We start from the raw sequence: 19656 nt of genomic DNA, 5'->3' as shown, positions 1-19656 counted from the left end.
ATCTTTGGTTTCACAGTGCCCTTGCAGCGCCCCATTTTTAGCATGTTGGGGCGTTTTTTACCCGCTGCTGTTGCAGTCCCGCTTTCAACCAACACCACCAGTTCGTCATCGTGATTGTACCGGCAGGCAAAAAGGTGAGCAGCAACGGGCTTTGATTTGTTGGAGATGAGGTAGAGATGAACCGGGGCTTGTATTTTGGTAGAGTTAGGGCAGATGATATCTCTGTCAGTGTATTGCTCATCTGTGATGGTTCTTATACATCATCATTTCTGTTCATGGACCAGTTTCATCGCTCGCTCATTCATTGCTCTCATCCTCACCTTGATCTACTAACCACTCATCAGAATCAGAACAGTTGACAATACCTTCATCCATCTCACTACCGCCACGCCTCACATCGACATCCAACTGCCAAAATGCCAAGAGCCATCCGCGGCGTCCTCATCGAGTGCGAGCCAGCCATCAAGTCCATCCTCATCCACATCGACAGCACCCAGCTCAACAACGACGCCATCATCGAGGACCTTGACGAGACTCATCTGATGGTGAAGGAGCAAATGGTTAAGACCCTGCAGGCCCGGTTAGATGAGGTGAGTTCTTTTATTTTATTTTAGTATCCACGTTACAAGACTGTGAACACTGATGATTCGCAACAGAAACTCAAGGAGACTTACCGTGTTGAGGTGCCTTTGGATGACAGTGATGAGGACAAGGGCATGTAAGATATGCCGGACAGGATAGCTACATAGCAACTGGCATAGCACGGAGTTTTGGGGCAACTGAAATCTTATTATTTACATCCCCCAGAAAACACCTAGAGCTTCTCAAAAGTAGGCTTCCTCTTCTGCATCCCCGACAGCAGCGCAGCCTGCACATCATTCGTCTGCAGCGCCGCCGCGTTCCAGATGCCCACATACCTCAAGTTCTCCTCCACAGCGTGATCCCTCGAATGATTCAACACCTCCTTAGTCCCCTGCACCGCCACTGGACTCTTCCCCCCGATAAACGCCGCCATCTTCACCGCCGCCTCGACCGCCTTGTCCTTTGACTCGTGCACCTGACTGACAAACCCAACCCTCAACGCCTCCTCGGCCCCGAAATCCCTAGCGCTCAGCGCGATATCCTTCACCCAAGAGAAGCTCCCCACCACCTTTGGCAGCCGCGCAAGCGTGCCGATATCAGCCGCGAGCCCGATGTCAACCTCTTTCACCGCGAACCGGGTATTGGCAGCAGCGATTCTGACGTCGGCGCAGCAGGCGATGTCAATCGCGAGACCAATGCTGATGCCGTGCAGAACGGCAATGACAGCTATGTACCTGTTGTCAATATCATGCCCAATTCATGTCGATGAAGAGGGAAACTCACGCTTCTCGCACTTCTCCACCGCCGAAATGCACTCTTGAAACTCGGCAATGTGTCTCCGCAGCCTCGCCGCCTTTCTCGCGCCGTCTAGGTTCCCGTCCGGGTTCAACAGCCCGTTCTGGCTGGCTTCCGTCACGTCAAGGCCGGCGGTGAAGGCCTTGTCGCCGGCTCCCGACAGGACGACGGCGCGGACTTCGGGGTCGGATGAGAGTTGCTGGAAGAGGGTGCGGAGCTCGAGCCACATGGCCTCTTTGAAGGCGTTGAGCTTGGAGGTGCGGTTGATTTGGACGTGGGCTACATAAGGGGCCGGGGAGGAGGTGAGGAAGTACTGGTATTTGGCGTATTGCTCTGTGAAGGACATTTTTGGTGGTTGGGGTGGTGGTCAGTGCTGGGTGAGCTGGAAGTGGTGGTGATGGACCGGGGTGTAAGTGGGCGGCGCGATGAAATGGAATAACAGCAGAGAAGTAAGATGATTCAGTTCGGTGCCGCAAATAGTGTCGTTGTTTGATGAGAAACGTCAATGATTTGTAGCTGTCAGCTATGATGGCATACGGGACTACATCACCGGACTGGCCCTAAGACAAAAGATGCCTCGGCACACGGAAGACGGACGGCTCGGGGTTCGTCTACCACAGGTGAGGGAGCTACCCCAAAGACGGGAAGTTGGGCCGGCGCCGAATCTGGGGTTCACTAACCGGTCGCTAAGAGGTCAAGGCCCGCAACTAGGCTTCAGCGGGGTGTGTTGTGAGATGTCTCCACAAAATGAGACCCTCGATTTCGATAACAAACATGTGAAATGTGAAGATCTTTGAAACACTTGGAGAGGTCGAGGCTGACTGACTGTCAGCTCGGCATGCATCCTGTCAACTCGGAATCTTTGGTCGCGCTTGAGGCTGAAGCTTGGCGGCTTTGACGTTGTGACCACCGAAGAGGCCGGTAAGAAGTAGAGACTCGTAAGTCGATCTTTGGCATTGTGTGACAAGTTCCGGTTTTGGCTGTCCGAGTCATTCGCATATAACTGAAGAGCTGTGATAATGATCCATACAGGAACCACATCAGTCTGGTTTCGAGTTCGAGATATATATGTATGATGAATGGACCTTTCGTAGCCCACTCCCAAGAACCCCTGTCCCCACACACGTGTTTCTGCTGCAATCCTGCACACTGCATGCTCAACAGGGAAAAGGCATGCTGTAATGCTGGCGGGCGACTGTGACGGCGGGAGAGCACGGTCCGCCAAGGGTGGCGCTTCCTCTTGAGAGAAAAGGTCCTGACACCTATGAAGAGACAAACATTCAAGGAAGAGAGAGGGTTTGGGTGACACAAACTGTTGCTGCGGTAGGAGGCCAGGAATGTGGCCATCTGTACTAATATCTCAACAAAAGACTGTGCCAGATAGATTTAATTGTAAGACCATACACAGTAGGTACACCGTAAACGTCGTAACGGGAGCGGCGCTACTGCTAAAAGAATTACCCATCCATTGCGAGCGCTACGTTGGTCTTGGCGGCTTTTTTGTGGACTGCGGGAGCATCTCGCTGTCGCCCCTTCCCCTGGTCCATTTGGTTATCTGTACGGACGTACCTTTTTCTTTTGCTTGCTCAAGTTCTTGAATTGTCATCTGTCATCATCGGAAGCCAACCGTCACAGCTTCTCTGGCTCTGATATTTCTGATACGCTTCTGTTCACCCCTCCCGCCGCTTGGTCCTCCGTCGGCATGCGCTGTGCCCCCCCTGGCAGAAGGTCTCGAAGAAGCCCACACTCTGCCCAACCTTTTGCGCCCGTTTAATTGCTTCCCCCCCAATCAGATCTCGGAACCTGCACCCACGCCGCCGACGCTTCAGCCCGATACCTACCACCCTCCCCCTCTCTCAATACGTGGTCTTCTACTCCGGAGACGGGACCTACACATATAGGTACCGCCACCGAAATAGAAGAGTTCAACAACAAGAGATCATGGATGCCGAAAGACCACGGCGCTGCTAAGAACACCGCATATCTGTGATCTCTGTGATCTGCTGTACTGCCACTGCATTGGATTCTACGGCAGCCTGGCTCCAGCCGGCCTCATTTGGCCGCCGCCCACCTTCCAAGAGGTCTTGGAGGTCACCACCCCCCAGGTCCCCTACCTACTACTCGACCTTTATTTCGGGGCATCCCGCCCGTGATTTTTCAGTTCTCGACTGCCGCCCCTCCTTCAGCGCCGACTCTGACGCCTTTCTTTTTCTCCGGGGTTTGTGTTGTTTGGGCCGTCGTCGCTTTTGAACATTTGCTCTTCAGCACCCACACGCAACCGCAACGCGCGCAGCGATCGGGCTGCCACCCCCGGTACGCACAATGGCGGCTCACAATGCGAAGCCCGAGATTGGCGACATTCTGCTTGTCATCCGTATGCCATGCCTGCCCCTGAACCTAGGTATATAGAACCATCGCTGACTCTCGCGCGATACAGACGACTTTGTAGCCCGCAGTTCTGACGAGTTGAGCTTGGTAAAGGGCGAGCGCGTGGAGCTGCTCGAGCGCGACGACGAGTTTGGCGATGGATGGTACTTGGGCCGACATTTGGTCAACAACAATAGCGGCTTGTTCCCTGAGGGTAGGTCGAGAAGGGAGAGCCTGGCTTCGCAAAACTCAGGCTGACGTGTCAACAGTGTACACCCGACCAGCACCGAAAGCTGTCGTCACAACCAACACATCGTTTTCTAACGCATCGAAGCCACCACTGACCCCCCTAGCCGAAGATAACGAGCATGCGACGCCCCTAGCCCACCCTGCAGAGGATACGAAAAGCGCACCGAAGCCAATACCCGCTCAGCTCCCACCGAGCTCGCTAGATACGCTTGCTCCCCCTACGATAAGCCCTCCTCCGTTCTCTAGCAGTCTGCCGACCGGCGCAGCATCTGGCCTGGACTCGATACGGCCCAACGCTAGCACCGACAGCCATGTTTTGCACGAAACACTCAATGTCATCAACGAACACATCACCGACCTGAGATCCCCCGATGGCGGCCAGGGGCACAGGGCTAATGATTCGGGCAGCGAGTACAGCTCTCACGTCGGCCACCGCATCTCGTATATCCAGGGCGAGGAAACAGACGAAGAGGAAGAGACGGTGCACTCTCGATTCGAGGTCGAATCGTGGAACGCAGATCAGGTCGCTGAATATTTGTTCACGGTTGGTGTCGAGAAGCACCACTGCGAGGTATTTCGGGACCAGGAAATCACGGGAGAGGTGCTTTTGGGAATGGATCAGACCTCGGTATTCATCAAGGCCCTCGACTTGGGCTCGGTAGGAAGGCGGCTCAAGACGTGGCAAAAGATCAAGCAGCTCCAGGACGAAGCCAACGGTTTGGGGACGAGCACAGGGAGGACAACTCAGACATATGGGAGCGAGGCCGGGTCTGATGTCGGGAGGATGCGAAGCAGGACCAACACCATCACGAGCTCGGGGCCACAGCGGTACAATTCGACCCAGGAGTCCAACATGTCGCCCCATGCGCGACGTTTGTCACAAACACCCAAGATTGAGCCGTATGAGCCCGTATCACCTGTATCGCCCTTGGTAGATTCGCCCGGCCGCACGTACCACGACAAACGCCCCTCTGCTGCGTCAATCCGAGATTTGCATCACTCGCGCCGCCACTCGTCGACGGATTTCCGAATCGCGGGCCCTACCGGTGCACCCACCAAACCCGCCTCCACCAGCACGTTTCCCCAACAGCAGACGGCCCATAAGAAGCAACCGTCCTTTGATAGAAACTGGACGTTGGGTGGCGCTACTTCGTCGTCTTTCCAGCAAAGGCCTCTGTCCTCGGCCGGCGTCCGAGAGTCTTCGGAGCCCGGAGCAGAACTGCAAGATTCAGCAGTCGACCTGGACCGTGGTTACTTTTCCGGCACCGACGCCGACCCCCGGAAGAGAAATGTGCTCAAGAAGCGCGACAGTGTGCAGGCTGGACGCACCTCACCCAAGACGAGCTACGCCGAAGAGCAGCGTGTCAGGAGCGCAACCGCCTTGTCTAGGCACTCAAGGTTTGGGAGTGTGGACTCGGTGCGCGAATCATCCGTGTCGGCTGCCGCCCAAAAGTATTATGGCCTGAACAAGCGCACACCTTCGACAATAACCACCGATTCGATGCGCCAAACTTCGGGGAGCTTGAAGGAGTCCATGAACCCCACCGTCACTCGGCTCGACAGTAATACGTCAGACGCATCTCGATCATCGCCAAAATCCGTCAACGCCATGAAGCGCCTCAGCCAAGTCAACCACCCCGACTTTAACGTCAGCATGATGCTGCGCAGCGGGTTGGGAGGGTTGAGGGCAGCTTCGGATGCCATCACAGGAAACGAAAAGGCGAAACTGTCACCTCTGGATTCACCGCTCAAGGACTCGCCAATGTACTCGCCAGCCCGGACAGGATCTAGTACCCCTTCGGTTGGCCCGAGCTTCGAGATGGACTCTGCCGATGCCACCAAGAGTCCTAGCACGGCCACGACACAAGCAAGCCGCGGCAGCCGCAAGAAGACCAAGAAGGAGACGAGCGCGTACACTCGTGGTCTGCAAAAGATTACGCCGCAGGAGGCCATGAAGACTGCTGATTACAGCGGCTGGATGAAGAAGCGGAGCGCCAATCTCATGACGACCTGGAAGCCTCGTCTGTTTGTTCTCAAGGGGAGACGTCTCGCGTACTACTACTCGGAGGACGATGACCAGGAGAAGGGCCTGATCGATATTTCATTCCACCGCGTTCTGCCTGCCGATAACGAGAAGCTCACCGGGCTCCACGCTACCTTGACCGGTGCTACCAACTCGCCAGCCATTCCCGCCGGAAGCCAGATTCACACTCTTGCCGCCAGTGATGCAGAGCGTGATCCAACTTCTGAGGGCCCAGATTCGATCTTTATTTTCAAGCTTGTACCACCTCGCGCTGGTCTCTCCCGGGCGGTTACTTTCACCAAGCCAACCGTCCATTATTTTGCGGTACCCAACATCAAGCAGGGCCGGCTGTGGATGGCCGCTCTCATGAAGGCCACCATCGATCGCGACGACACGCAGCCCATAACGACGACATACCAGCAGAAGACGATCTCGCTGGCCAAGGCGCGGCAGATGCGTCACAGACCACCAGCACTCATGGGCCTGGACGAGAACGCTCGCAACAACGGGGAGAACGGCGAGGCCGAGAAACGAGCGGCCGATAAGGAAAAGAATGGTCTCGGAATCACCTACAGCGAGGCGGACAGTGGAGTTTCCGGCATGGGAAAGTTTGGCTTGCAACCGCATCCCGACAGTGCCCGCGCGCCGGGAAGGTTTGCCAGCTTCGGTTCAGAAAAGGATTCAGTGCCCCAGAGTGCCTAGGTGGAGCTTGGGAGACGACTGAACCCGCATCAGTTTCACTCGCTGCCGTCGCGGCGGCGCATGTTTTTACAAAGTGCTTTGCCCAAAATACCCACGGTCAAACGATCGATTGCGCCTGAGGGAGATTTTCTTTTGTTGAGGTTAGCGAAAGAGTGATACATGATATGATAACAATGAGGGGGGTGCGAGTGTTTGGGATGGTCTTGACGCAGGAGTTGGGGGTCAAGGAAGAGGAGAATTTTGTGCCAAGTTTTTTTGTGACGGCCGATTTGAAGTATTCCATCATGTCCTTTGGAAGCCTGTTTGTGTCGTCTCTTGTTATGTTTGTGGCATGTCTTTTTCATGTGGGTGTGTATTTTTGGTGATGTGTAATATGAGGTTTCTGGGTGACGAAGCGCTGGGAGAGAGAGGTTGTGATGGGATGGGATGGATGGGAATGGGATGTAAACATAATATTTGATGAGATGAGGGGGAGGGTGGGGCACAAGTGTACGAATGGGAGAAAGTCAATACCTTTTTTTTTTTTTTTTGAAAGAGAGAGAGAGAGAGAGATTAGCATTATAGCGAGAATATACATTTTGGAGAAGATGTTTGATGTTGAGGAGTTGATAATGCCAAGAAGTGGTGAAGCCAAAAAGTGGAGCGGAACTTGCCGGCTGATGAGCGAGGCGCGCTGGCTGCTGCTGCCCTGGGCAAAAAAGTCGCGTCGGGTCGGGTCTGTGCCCCAGACCACTGGCTTGGAAGCAACAAGTGCGTGCTGAAGCTTTCTCCCTGCTGTAACCATTTGGGGTAGCTTTCCATCTTTCTTCAACCATAAACAACAACCAATCGCCGACCCCGACCCGACTTTTGTCGCGATACCTTTTTTTTCTTTTTCTTTTTGTCAGCGGCGACAACTGAGATACGAGTCGATTTATTTTCACGACGAATGTTGAGTCGACTTTCATCATAGGAAAAGCTCAACAAACATAACATTGCGACTTTCGCGAGCGACATCGTTCCATCACAAAATACAAACCAACTTCTACTCGATCACGACTTCTTTATCAACACCACCCCCGAATCACCACATCACAATTTGACAAGGGAAGCACCCGCCCGACAACTAGCTACCATGTCGCGCTTCCGCCTCCCAGAGTCGTCCTCCCCACCTGGGAGCCCCAACGCTCGGGCGAATAAAAAGAATTTTTCGAGTTTTGGGGATAGTCTGTTTGGGGAGTCTGTTTCTTCAAACAACGCGGGCGGTGGTGGTTTTGGTGGTAAATTCAAGGAGGAACATCCTGAGTTTGCTAGTAGCGGGATTGATACTGCGGGTAGTTTTACGCCGGCGGGGCAGCCGAGGTATATGGCTAGTTCGGTTATGGGAGGGGGGGGAAGGGGGTTGTTTACTGGTGGTGGGGGGGATAACAAAGATAAGAAGAATGATTTTAGTCTGAGCTTTGGAAGTAGTATTGGTGGGGATAAGACGCCTGAGGTGAAGGGGTTGGGTGGTGGTGGGGGGGAGGGGGGGAATAAGATGTTTGGGGGGCAGGGGAAGAGTTTGTTTGGGCAGGCGGGGGTGAGGAAGGAGGAGGGGGGGGAGAAGGTGGAGGGTGGGTTGTTTTCACAGACGACGACGACGACGGATAAGCCGGTGTCGGGGCTCTTTGGGAATAGAGGGGGCATGTTTAACACTAACACGGCCCAGGTAAAGCCTTCGACGGGAGGGTTATTTTCGACGAACCCGCAGGAGGAGAAAGCTCAGGAGGAGCCACCTTCCAGTCTCTTTGCCAAGCCAGCTGCCGATAAGGCTCCTTCGGGTTCGTTGGGGCAAGAGGCAAAGGAGACTAAGGCTCCGTCTGGTCTCTTTACGAGCAAACCGGATAATTTGTTTGGGACAAAACCGCAGGAGAAGCCGCCTTCGAGCCTTTTCTCGCAACCACTACCGAGCCAGGAGAAGCCAGCTTCTAGCTTGTTTTCACAGCCTCCTCAGGATAAGCCTCCTGCCAGCCTATTTGCGAAGCCAGCTCAGGACAAGCCTCCTGCGAGTCTTTTTGCGAACCAGTCACAGGAGAAGCCGCCCTCTAGTCTATTTGCCAACCAGGCTCAGGAGAAACCACCCTCGAGCCTATTTGCAAACCAATATCAAGAAAAGCCCCCCGCCAGTCTCTTCGCACAGCCAAAGCCGCAGGCCCCATCCTCAAACTTGTTTGCTGCTCCCAAGCAGCCTCAGGCTCCCCCAAAGCCATTGTTTGGAGGTGCTGCTCCCAAGTCATCTCTCGGAGGCAGATCCGCCATCGGGCAGCACCACACCAGACAACCTAGCAAACTGAGCCGCAGCGTCATAGCCGAGGAGTTTGCTTCAGAGGAAGAGGACATCGCTGAAGAAGTCGAGGAGCCGGTTCTTCCTACCGCCAAGAGAACTCAGTTTGCCCCCACGACCACGAGCAATGCGGGAACCACGGCGCCAACTAGAGGTTTCGCCGTTCCAGAGTCTGATAGTGAGGATGACGAAGGCGACACCGACATGTGGTTGGATATGAACGCGGCTGCTGCTGCTAAGCGAGCCCAAGTAGGTGATGAGTCTGATCTGCTCATGTTCGCCACACCCGCTGCCACCGAGAGAGCTCGTATGGACGCGGAGAACATCTTCCGTGCTACTGCCCGGTCGTCTGTCGGTCCAAGCGGCTTCACCAAACCAAAGGAATTCCGTTTTGCGGCTTTGGCCAAGGATGCCTACAGCCGGATGGGCACCGCCGAAATCAATGAAACTCCTCAGATCATCCTCAACACGGAAAACCTCATCGAGAAGCTCTACGACGAGGGCGTTGGCGAGGAGGGGGAAAACCCCGAGAAGATGGACGACGTCCTCGCCGAGGTTGCGGGCGGCGTGGCGGAGCTGTGGAGGGACTACGCGAACAAGCTGCCGAGGCCGTACGAGGAGCATCCGGTCGAGATAGGGCCCGGCCCGCATGCGACCACGTTTGAAAAGGCAAACTATTTGGCTAATCTGGCGCTGCGGATCCACCACACGAGATATGAGGAGGGGATGGCGGAGCCGCTGCCACAGACGATGTTTCAGTGGCTGGAGGAGTATCATGATATGTACCAGAACCAGACGGAGGAGATTTTGGCGCACAACCCCAGCCCGGCGTGCCACGGGCTGTTCTGGCAGGCGGTTTTTGTGAGCTTGCTGAGGGGGAAGGTGGAGGATGCGGTGGCGCTGCTGGCGAATGCCGGGTGGGAGGCTGTGAGGGGGGTGAATAGGGAGTATGCCTACACGGAGAGGGCACTGGAGAATGTGGACAGGGCGGTGGGGGAGCTGGTGAGTGTTTTGGAGGGGTGTCCGGGGGTGGGGGGGGGTTGGGAGATTTATGGGGGGGAGTGGGAGCTGTTTAGGGTGAGGGCGAGGGCGAGTTTGGAGTTGTTGAGGCGGTTCGCGGAGGGGAGTGATGAGGGGGAATTTGGGGGGAGCCTGGGGAGTAACAAGGAGAGTTTTGGGGGGATGGCGAGACGGGCGGAGAGCAAAGTGCCGTGGGAGATTTATGAGAATCTGAATATTGTTTTTGACATTGTGCTGGGGGAGAAGGCGGCGATTATGGAGGCGGCGCAGGACTGGCTGGAGGCTACGGTTGGGTTGCTGGGGTGGTGGGATGAAAGCAGGGTGGAGAGGAAGGGGGGGGAGGGTGGGAAGGGGTTTAGGGGGAGCCAGATGGGGAGGTCACAGGCTTTGGTTGTGAGGGATAGGGGGGTGGAGGATGGGAATTATTTGGATAGGTTGGGGAGGGCCTTTCACGCGGCGGTGGAGAGTGATTTCCACTTCAACAGTCAGAACCCGGTTGAGTTGGGGATGGCGTGCATCTTTGAGGATAACGTCAAGGCTGTTATTGGGCTGCTGAGGGGATGGTCGCTGCCGATCGCGACTGCACTGGCCGAGATTGCCAGCTTGGGCAAGTGGCTGCCAGCTCACTGGCCGGTGGGCGTGTTTGGGTTTGATGACCTGGACATGGATGATCTGGAGGTGCTGGGTGTCGATCCTGGGAGCCCGGACGATGTTGATGGCATCAAGGATAGCACCCTTGCCCAGTACGCCAGGGCCTTGTCCGAGTTTGAGGAGCTTTCCAAGGTGGCGGTTCATGGAGTCACCAGGGATGGATGGGAGCTGGCCATTCACGTGCTGGGGAGGATGGACTCTGCCGAGTACAGCGAGGACCTGATGAAGGACTTGGTGCAGCAGCAGATTGACAAGCTGCATGTTGACTCGAGCAGGACGGTGGATAAGCTGTGGAGCTTGTTGAATGAGTTGGGGATGATTCCTTATGCTGAGGACACCGCTGAGGTATGTTTTTTTCGCCTTGTTTTGTGGTCTGCCACTGATGCTAACATCGTTTGCAGTCTTTTGGTGAGATCCTCGCCCGCGACTCGAAACGTTACGGCGAGGCAATGTGGTACTACGCTCTCGCCCACCGCCCTAACAAAGTCCGCGAGGTCATGAACCTTTTGCTGTCCTACTCCCTCATCCAGTCCTGCGCCTTCCCTCCTGCCCAGGAGCTAGACAACTACCTCGAGCGTCTCCTCAACGACAGGAACAAAACCCTTGAGGACCTCGCAGCCAGAGACATGGAAGGTGCTGAGCTCCTCGGCAAGATGCTCAGCGGTTATGCTTCCCTCAGACAATTCTACGACATTAGAGACAACAAGGACTCCCTCCCTGGCCACACCAGCCCCTTTGCACGGAAGCAGCAAGCCGCCACTGCTCTGGTCAGCGTGATCGCCAGTTCGGACGACAACATCCGCGGCGGTCTGTACGATCAAACACGCGATGGGATCGTCTCGGAAGACTTCCTTCTTGCTTTGCTCGGGGAGGCACTGGTGTTTGTGACTGATCCGTCTAATACAAACGTTCACTTTGGGCAGGCTAGCCAGCCGGTCTTGAGCATGGATCAGATTGACACTATACTCAAGGCGATTGAGGACCTGGAGGCGGTGGGGGAGAGGGTCAAGGAGGCGTGTGAGGAGTTTTTGAGGGTGGTGCTGGGGAATGTGCCTGGGAGTGGACTGGCGAAGGGGGGGAGGCCGGAGGATTTGTTGGGGAAAGGCAAGGGGGGGAATTTGATGCTTGCTGGTGCGGGAAGTGGTATGGGGAGGGTGGTGAGTGAGTTGAGTAAGAGCTTGAGTGGTGGGAACGGGGGAAGGGGGGTTGGCAATGTGAAGAGGGGGTGGGATTGGAGGGTTGGGGAGGGGATTGGGAGGAATACGGCGGGGAAGGAGATTATGAGAAGGTTGAGGTTGGGGTTGGCGAAGGATGTGGCCGGGTTGTGGTTGGTTGGGGCTGATGAGGTGGAGTGGTGATTATTCTCTGGGAGAGCTTTGTCTTTTTTTTTTTTTTTTTGTAAGGGATACTTGTTAATGTTGTAAGGTTTGGGTGTGTTTAAGGAAGGGATAGTGGGGGGGAAAATGAATAAGAGAAGTTTGATTTATATTGTTGCTGATTGGTGTTGATATATATGTCGGTTCTGTAATACGGGGGACTCAATATTAGATGAGTTATACTTGATGGGACTGTGGGTTGAGTGAGATGGGCTTGATATTTGACGATGTGTGTATTCGTTAGTAGGTTGCCTCCCAGTGGCTTAACGTGCTTTTTTACTTTGTAAACCGCGAAGCTGCAAGATAAACAGAGATCGGCGATATCTCTCTCAGAAGAGCTCACACCTGGTCAAGATATGTCGTGGTAAAAGACAGTCAAAAACCGTTGGCAACGGGCCGTTTGAAACTTGGAACGTATGCTGCGCTACTCCGTAGTGCCTGACATTGACTCGATGCAAAGCTGCTCAACCAGGCACATGCCTGCAAAACGGACTCGGGAACAAACACAAATTCCTAGCCGCGGGAATGGGTTGATGCAGTTCATCCTCAAGTCGTCGACACTAATGACTGGTGAAAGTGCGAGCAAAGTGTTGATCACGGAGGAGGAAAACAAGGCCAAGATCCCCTGGTGTGGGGTAATGGGTCCGATTCCCGTTTGGGGCCACATGGCGCGTGAAGGCTTGGCTTGTTGGACCTGAAAGAGAATGCGCCGAGGTTGAGTTCACATGTAACAGTCGTCATCGCATCCGGAGGCAGGAAGCGCTAGAAGTGCGCCGAAAGACCGAACTACTTATAAGCCTTTTCTCTCTCTCTCTCTCTCCCTCTCGGGGTGGTTTTGTTTTTAATCTTTCATCCATCGTCTCACCTCGCGACTTTTACACAACTTTTCATACATCATTATCACCGCTACAAACCGCAACCATGTCTCTCGCCAACGGTACGCAATCCCCTGCTCCCGCGCTACCCGACGTCGTGTCGCAACAACAACACTGGATTGCTAACAATAAACAGACAAGTTCCCCTCCTCGGCCGCCTTTGACGCGATCAACCAGGCCATCTCTGCTTCCGACGCCGACCGCAAGGAGGCCATCAAGGCCGGCAACGCTGTTTTCGCCTTTGTGCTCAAGAACAAGGCTGGCGAGACGGACGAGTGGCACATTGATCTTAAGAACAAGGGGGCTGTTGGCAAGGGGCTTGGGGAGAAGCCTACTGGTATGTTTACCCCTGAAAAAAATAAAAATTGGAAGGATTGTTTATTGATGTGTGTGGTGTGTGGAAATAGTCACCCTCTCCCTCTCCGACGCCGACTTTGGCGCTCTTGTCGCCGGCAAGGCCAACGCGCAGAGACTGTTCATGTCTGGCAAGCTCAAGATCAAGGGAGATGTCATGAAGGCTACCAAGCTGGATCCTATTCTTAAGAAGGCGCAGACTAAGGCTAAGCTTTAGATGTTTTTTCCTTTTGGGGAGGGGCTGAGAGTTTAGATGTTGTTGTTGTCTGATTTAATGATTGTGCGATGTACTGCTGGGATCTCCTTGTATTAGTATTATACCACCCTGTTCCCCTCTTGAGGATTGGATTCAGAGGGGGGGCAGGCAGCTCTCTTGAGATGAGGGCGGACGAATGCGACTTATTTTTTTCTGTGATTATATTTTTTTGTTGGGGTGGGTTTGTTGTCAAGTTGCCAAGGGTGGGGGTGATGCGGGTCACGAAACTTGCCTTGTATTGAATGGCACCCTCACCACAAAATAGTTGACATAGTAAAAGCAGGTCAACTTATACTCTATTATCAACTATACCTTAAAAGCAGATCAATAGGCCTTTTAAATACCTTTAAGCGCCTACTAATGGTCTTTGATATCATACGGGCTAACCTACTTGTGTGTATCAACTATTTCGTGGGGAGGGTGAACGGGCATTGGGGATGGGGTTTGTGACAATTAAAACTTTGCACTTCGCAGGCTATTGGCTGAACCGTTGTCTTGGGTCTGATATACCGTGGCTGGAGTATATGCTAAGGTAAGGCATATGCTGGACATTTGGCCCAAGTATTGTTTGCATGTCATAGAGGACACGACTTGGAGAGGAGCACTGAGATCATTGGAGCAGCTCTCTCCGAGGGGCAAGAGTCTCTGGGGCCTGCAGTACACAATGATTGGCTCAAGCATGCTCTTGTCAGGTGAAGAGACTTGTGCCCCTCTCACCAAGGCCACAACTGCCCCCCTGTAACTGACAGGTATAGATAGAAGTTGGTGTTGCTTGGAAGTCTTTTGCTTACTGCTTACATCCTATCAATAGCCATGTGAAAACAAGATCAAATAGTGCATCGGGCTCCGCGCCAAAGTGAAAAACCTTACAGCGACATTGTCTGCAAGGCTGCTCAAAGAGTTGCAGCAAAGACAGCAAAATAGTTGGCTTCGGCAAGATCCGCCGCCCAAAGAAGGCGCCAGAAGTCATCAATCGGTCAGGAGAAGAATATGGCCCGTGCACACGACCCCCAGTCTCTGCTTTGCCCAGCTAGCGCCCTTTCTCCAGCTTTGCTGCTCTCCTGTGCCGCTGCTTTTGCTTGGGAAAAGTTGCAAGGATTTTTTTCCTGTTGCTGCTCCCAGCTGTCGACCAAGGCAATCTGCCATCGTCTGCCTGTCTCTTCACAGGACCACCATATCCTGCATTTCTGTCTCCCACGTCTCCGCTATCTCTGCCCGATAGAAAGCGCGTTGGTTGACAGCCCTAGCCGTGCCAAAAAGTCGCAAACCCACACCGCGCAACTTCGCGCACATCACATCACGTCAATCAACCCCAACAGGGCCCAAAAAGCCTCTTCACCAAAATCCTACCACTACTAACGACGCGACCTAACACGCGACGCAACCCCAACCCACCACCTGTGGCTCTATCGACAAGAGAGACTCGCTCACTCTCTTGTCTCGACTCTGCCATTGTTGTCTAGATAATAGAAATTATTTTCTGGCGACTTTGGCCTCTCCCTCCGATTGCACTCAAAAAGCTCAACACCGGCCACACGAGCGACTCGCAATCATGGAGCCCTCATCCAAGAAGCGAAGCATCTTCGGCCTCGGCGCCCTGTTCCAGCGCTCTACCACCCCAACTGAGCAGGACTCCAAGAAGGATGCCACCATGAAGGACGCTGCGCCCTCGCTGCCACGTCCCGCCAGCGCGTCGTCTGCGCCCGAGAGTCCGGCGAAGCGCGCCTCCGACTCCCAGATGGCTTCGCGCAAAATCATCGGTCGGCCCCATGGCCCATCAAGCAAGCTCTCCCAGAGCTTCACAGCATCAGATCTCAACACCAGAACCGTCACGATCGGGACACCAAGACGGATGCCTGGCGACAATCCCAACAAACCCTCCTCGTTTTCCTCGTCCATGGCGACGCGCCCCAATACAAACTTCACAGGCCAGAGCTCTACCCGAACCAACATCTTCCGTTCCTCAGCCATCTCATCCCGCCCTGGCCTTCCCAACTACTCGTCCTCGAAGCCGACGAACTCACTGAACCAGAGCTTCCCGCCAAACACCCCCGGCAGGGCGACGACACGGGCTGCTACCGCCGAGCTTAATGGGCGCGCCCTGCCCCAACCATCCACCTCGGGTGATCTCTTCAAGATGAGGATTCAGTCCCCACCGGTTCATCTCACGGGAGAAATGATGGCTAAGGAGGTGCCCAGTGAGCTCAACCGAACCGGATCGGTCTATGCCGACGAGTTCCTGGCGCACTACTGCCCCCCCGATCTCGACGAGCAACAGAGACGCCAGTTCTTTTGCATTCTCGACTTGCGACGGTTGAAGTATGCCGCCGACGAGGTTTTTAACAAGAAAGACTGGAAGATTAATATCTTGAACTTTGCAAAGGAGTACGAGAAGAGCCGAAGCTTGATCATGCTGCGATATGGCCTTTACGAGTTCAAGACGGTGCGCGCCTCCGAGGCTGTCAAGAAGGAATGGAAGGAGAAGCACAATATCCCCGATTCCGATGACGAGGAAGAGTCTGCGCCCAAGACGAACGGCGGAGCGAAGCGCAAGGCGTCGATCGAGCTGAGCCCTCAGCCAGGGGCCCGCCCAGGCCCTGGTCTGAGCAGTGTCCAGCGCACTCGTGCGCCCGAGGTTTCTGCGAAGAACAAGCGCAAGGCCGACGAGGAGCCCGAGGAGAGCAACCAGCCGGCCAAGTTGCAGAAGCCAGGTCCTGCCCCTGCCAAGGCTCCATCGGCTACCAAGTCTCTGTTTGAGAAGGTCGCGAACAACACTCCTGTCAAGTCCTTGAAGGCTTCGACAAGCAGCCTCTTCGAGCCTAGCACGAAAGCCAAGCCCAACGGACTGTTTGCGCCTTCCTCGAAGCCAGCTGGGTCGTCTAATATCTTTGGTCATCTGTCCGACACGAGCAAGAACAGCGGTAATGAGGGTGCTGATGAAGATAGTGACAGTGAATCCGATGCCGGGGAAGAGGACACCGAGGAGGCTAGCGGATCCGAGGACCAGACTGACAGCGGCGAGGGTTCATCTGGCGACAAGAAGGCGTCGGTTAACGGCACCTCGAGCTCCTCGTCGGAGGCGGGCGAGAGCTTCAGCCAAGGCCGCAGCCTGTTTGAAAGAATTACACGGGACGCTGACGGCAAGCCAGTTCGGAAGCTCGGTACTCATGATGGATCTCTGTTCCCTACCCCTGCTGAAAAGGAGAGAGCTGTCAGCCCAGTCAAGGAGACTGCCCCTGTGCCTGCGCCTAAGCCTGCGCCTGCCAACAAGACCTGGGATGCTAATACTCCTATCAAGTTCGCGGCCCCGGCTGCGGCTACAGCTCCAGGCACTTCTCTGTTCGGTTCTACTGCTCCCAAGCCTGCCGCCCCTAGTGGCAGCCTTTTCGGGTCGGCCAAGCCTGCGGAGACACCCAAGGAGACGCCTGCACCTACTAACCTGTTTGGAGGTACTGTGAAGACGGTTGATGAGGCTTCCGAGGAGACTTCCAAGCCTCCTGCTAACCTGTTCTCGGGCTTCCAGCCTAAGCCCGCTGATTCGACTCCTGCTGCTACTCCTGCTTTTGGCGGATTTAAGCCATCCACGTCTACCGGCACAGGCTCGTCACTCTTTGGCTCGTCCGTCGCTGTTCCCGCTGCCTCTGAGCCCAAGAAGGAGGAGGAGAAGAAGGTTGCCACCGTGCCTGGTCTGCCAACCACTGCCCCTACCTCGTTCACCTTCGGCGGCAAGTCTATCAGCGTTGCTGCCGACAGCAAGGCTGCTACTGCTACTGCTACCTTCAAGCCTACGGACATGTTTGGTGAGAACAAGAAGGAGATTGCCCCTGCCAAGCTCCTATTTGGCGAGGCCAAGAAGGAGGAGACTCCTGCGGCGAGCACTCCTCCTGCCGCGTCCCTGTTCGGCAGCACTGCGACCACCGAGGCTGCTAAGCCCGCCGAGGCCAAGAGTCTCTTTGGCGCGAGCACTGTGGCCCCCACGATGGAGACCAAGACCCTGTTTGGTGCTTCCGCTACTGCCCCGTCTACCGAGGAGCCTGCGGCGAAGAAGTTTGCCTTTGGCGGCACTGACACCAAGTCTGCGACTCCTTCTCTTTTTGGATCTAATGCTTCCACTCCTGTACCTGAGGCTCCCAAGCCTGCCGAGACTAAGAGCCTCTTTGGCGCAGGTACTGCTGCTCCTGCCACGGAGACTAAGAGCTTGTTCGGCGCCTCGACCGCCGCTCCGGGTGCCAGCTTGTTCGGAAGCAACACACAGCCTGCCGCTGCCGGCACGCCTCTCTTTGGTGCTAACACCACTGCGGCCCCGGCTACCGAAACCAAGAGTTTGTTTGGTAGCACTGCGACTACACCTGTTCCGGAGAGCAAGCCTCTTTTCGGTAGCACTACGCCGGCCCCGGAGACCAAATCTTTGTTCGGCAGCACCACTCCTGCCCCGGAGGCCAAGCCCTTTACGTTTGGTGCTGCTCCTGCGGCGGAGACCAAGTCGCTGTTTGGCAACACTTCTTCCGCTGCCACGGAGACGAAGAGCCTGTTTGGCACCACCTCGGCGCCAGAGAACAAGCCCTTCTTTGGTGGAAGCACGATCCAGCCAGAGTCGAAGCCTCCTGCCAGCCTGTTTGCTAACAGCCAGACTCTGGCGCCCTCTGCGCCCCCGGCTAGCAACATTTTCAGCTTTGGTGGCTCGCAGACTACGGTTCCGGCTACACAGTCCTTTACCTTTGGATCTACACCTGCCTCGCAGCCTGCGGCGCCGGCGGGTGGTTCCACCTTTGGCAACGCCGGTGCCACTGCCGGCGCTTCCACCTCGTTCAACTTCACGGCCGGTGGTAGCAACTCGGCCAACAACTCGTTCAACAACCCATTCACGTCGGGCCAGGACGGCCCCCCGACCGCCCCGACATCTTTCACCTTCGGCAGTGGTGCTCCTGCCGCCACGCAGTCCTTCACCTTTGGCAGCACCCCTGCCCCTAGTGCGGGCGGTGTCCCTACTTTCAGCTTCGGTGGCGCGTCGGATGCCGGCGCTTCTCAAGCCGTTCCTTCATCGGGACCCGTGTTCTCCTTTGGTGGTGCGTCCCAGAACCCCGCCGGGGGTTCCATCTTTGCAAACAGTTTGGCTCCTGGTGGGGGAACCTCTACAGGTACAAGTGAGTATTTGCCCTACCCCCGACTTCACTTCACTTCAAAATCCATATTAATTCGATCTTTTCCCCTTTCCCCCCAGATACCCCTTTCACATTCGGAGGTGCTTCAAGCCTGGCGACGACGCCGGCTGCTGGGACCCCCGAGCCTTCTGCCAGCGGCAATAATGCTGCCGCTGCTACTGCTGCTACTGCCACCACTGCTACTCAAGATGGTAACACTCAAGGGACAAACGCTGACGGGGATGACGCACCACAGGAGCATCAAATCTCGCTAACCGACGGCGGCCGGGGCGAGGAGGACGAGTCCGTCGTCCATGAAGTCCGCGCCAAGGCAATGAAGTATAACACGGGAGAGGCTGATGAGAACGACTCGTCGACTGATAATAACAGCAACAAGAAGAAGGGGTGGGCGGTGCAGGGGATTGGTAATCTGAAGCTGCTGAAGCACAAGGAGACGGGGGCGGTGAGGTTGTTGTTGAGAGCAGAGCCGCGCGGGCACATTGCGTTTAATAAGTTGTTGATTCCGAGCATAACGTACAAGGTTGACCCGCCGGGGGCGAAGGCGGTGAAGGTGGTGGTGGCGAAGGATAATGGGAAGGGGTTGGAGACGTGGATGTTGCAGGTCAAGACGAAGGAGATGGCGGAGGTGTTGGCGGGGAAGTTGGAGGGGGAGAAGAAGGGGAATGAGAAGAAGTGAGGGGAGGAATTGGGGAGTAATTTATTATTGTTTTTTTTTATTTAAAATTTGGGAATGGTGTATGGGTTGGGAGTATCGTATATCCTAGGCATTGATCAGCATGGGGTATATAAAAGGTAAGGTTTTTTCTTTTTCTTGTTTCGACACAAATGGTTTTTTTTTTTTTAGTTTGCATTAGATGGCAGCACATATTTTGATATTGGGGTGGTGTGTGTGGGATTAGGGGGTAGGGGTAGGGAGGGAAGGAAGGAAATGTAACTTTATTA

The 19656-nt window shown here is 55.1% G+C and overlaps 6 protein-coding genes across 6 annotated transcripts; 5 read left to right on the top strand and 1 right to left on the bottom strand.

The window, feature by feature from the left end:
- The first annotated feature begins 102 nt into the window (after window positions 1-102).
- TFB5 (TFIIH complex subunit tfb5) lies at window positions 103-811 on the top strand. Its single transcript, XM_062887092.1, has 2 exons — window positions 103-590; window positions 657-811. The coding sequence occupies exons 1-2, from the start codon at window positions 417-419 to the stop codon at window positions 720-722; spliced, it is 240 nt and encodes a 79-aa protein (XP_062746880.1). The 5' UTR covers window positions 103-416; the 3' UTR covers window positions 723-811.
- On the bottom strand, window positions 769-2719 carry QC762_202030 (uncharacterized protein). The gene is made up of 2 exons (XM_062887091.1): window positions 1366-2719; window positions 769-1308 (listed from the first exon to the last, which is right to left on the bottom strand). The coding sequence occupies exons 1-2, from the start codon at window positions 1721-1723 to the stop codon at window positions 815-817; spliced, it is 852 nt and encodes a 283-aa protein (XP_062746879.1). The 5' UTR covers window positions 1724-2719; the 3' UTR covers window positions 769-814.
- A 169-nt stretch (window positions 2720-2888) lies between these two features.
- QC762_202020 (uncharacterized protein) lies at window positions 2889-7304 on the top strand. Its single transcript, XM_062887090.1, has 3 exons — window positions 2889-3751; window positions 3815-3958; window positions 4014-7304. Exons 1-3 carry the CDS (start codon window positions 3700-3702, stop codon window positions 6716-6718), a joined length of 2901 nt encoding a protein of 966 aa, XP_062746878.1. The 5' UTR covers window positions 2889-3699; the 3' UTR covers window positions 6719-7304.
- Window positions 7305-8381: 1077 nt separating this feature from the next.
- QC762_202000 (uncharacterized protein) lies at window positions 8382-12049 on the top strand (the record flags this gene model as incomplete). Its single annotated transcript, XM_062887089.1, has 2 exons — window positions 8382-11036; window positions 11093-12049. The coding sequence occupies 2 exons, from the start codon at window positions 8382-8384 to the stop codon at window positions 12047-12049; spliced, it is 3612 nt and encodes a 1203-aa protein (XP_062746877.1).
- A 546-nt stretch (window positions 12050-12595) lies between these two features.
- On the top strand, window positions 12596-13718 carry QC762_201990 (uncharacterized protein). Its single transcript, XM_062887088.1, has 3 exons — window positions 12596-13004; window positions 13079-13279; window positions 13350-13718. The coding sequence occupies exons 1-3, from the start codon at window positions 12989-12991 to the stop codon at window positions 13511-13513; spliced, it is 381 nt and encodes a 126-aa protein (XP_062746876.1). The 5' UTR covers window positions 12596-12988; the 3' UTR covers window positions 13514-13718.
- A 903-nt stretch (window positions 13719-14621) lies between these two features.
- On the top strand, window positions 14622-19581 carry QC762_201980 (uncharacterized protein). The gene is made up of 2 exons (XM_062887087.1): window positions 14622-18696; window positions 18774-19581. The coding sequence occupies exons 1-2, from the start codon at window positions 15105-15107 to the stop codon at window positions 19388-19390; spliced, it is 4209 nt and encodes a 1402-aa protein (XP_062746875.1). The 5' UTR covers window positions 14622-15104; the 3' UTR covers window positions 19391-19581.
- Window positions 19582-19656: the final 75 nt, after the last annotated feature.

Source organism: Podospora pseudocomata, assembly GCF_035222375.1.
Source record: "Podospora pseudocomata strain CBS 415.72m chromosome 2 map unlocalized CBS415.72m_2, whole genome shotgun sequence".
Lineage (NCBI taxonomy): Eukaryota > Fungi > Ascomycota > Sordariomycetes > Sordariales > Podosporaceae > Podospora > Podospora pseudocomata.
The sequence above is the reverse complement of the archived record's forward strand: the minus strand, read 5'-3'. Positions and strand labels throughout refer to the sequence as shown.

Excerpts from the sequence above, each read along its gene's own strand:
- TFB5 (XM_062887092.1), top strand. The coding sequence starts at position 417 with ATGCCAAGAGCCATCCGCGGCGTCCTCATCGAGTGCGAGCCAGCCATC. Across the intron at positions 591-656 it reads TGCAGGCCCGGTTAGATGAG|AAACTCAAGGAGACTTACCG; the intron begins GTGAGTTCTTTT and ends GATTCGCAACAG.
- QC762_202030 (XM_062887091.1), bottom strand. The coding sequence starts at position 1,723 with ATGTCCTTCACAGAGCAATACGCCAAATACCAGTACTTCCTCACCTCC. Across the intron at positions 1,309-1,365 it reads GGTGGAGAAGTGCGAGAAGC|CTGTCATTGCCGTTCTGCAC; the intron begins GTGAGTTTCCCT and ends ACAGGTACATAG.
- QC762_202020 (XM_062887090.1), top strand. The coding sequence starts at position 3,700 with ATGGCGGCTCACAATGCGAAGCCCGAGATTGGCGACATTCTGCTTGTC. Across the intron at positions 3,752-3,814 it reads CGACATTCTGCTTGTCATCC|ACGACTTTGTAGCCCGCAGT; the intron begins GTATGCCATGCC and ends CGCGCGATACAG. Across the intron at positions 3,959-4,013 it reads TAGCGGCTTGTTCCCTGAGG|TGTACACCCGACCAGCACCG; the intron begins GTAGGTCGAGAA and ends ACGTGTCAACAG.
- QC762_201990 (XM_062887088.1), top strand. Across the intron at positions 13,280-13,349 it reads GCTTGGGGAGAAGCCTACTG|TCACCCTCTCCCTCTCCGAC; the intron begins GTATGTTTACCC and ends GTGTGGAAATAG.
- QC762_201980 (XM_062887087.1), top strand. The coding sequence starts at position 15,105 with ATGGAGCCCTCATCCAAGAAGCGAAGCATCTTCGGCCTCGGCGCCCTG. Across the intron at positions 18,697-18,773 it reads GGGAACCTCTACAGGTACAA|ATACCCCTTTCACATTCGGA; the intron begins GTGAGTATTTGC and ends CTTTCCCCCCAG.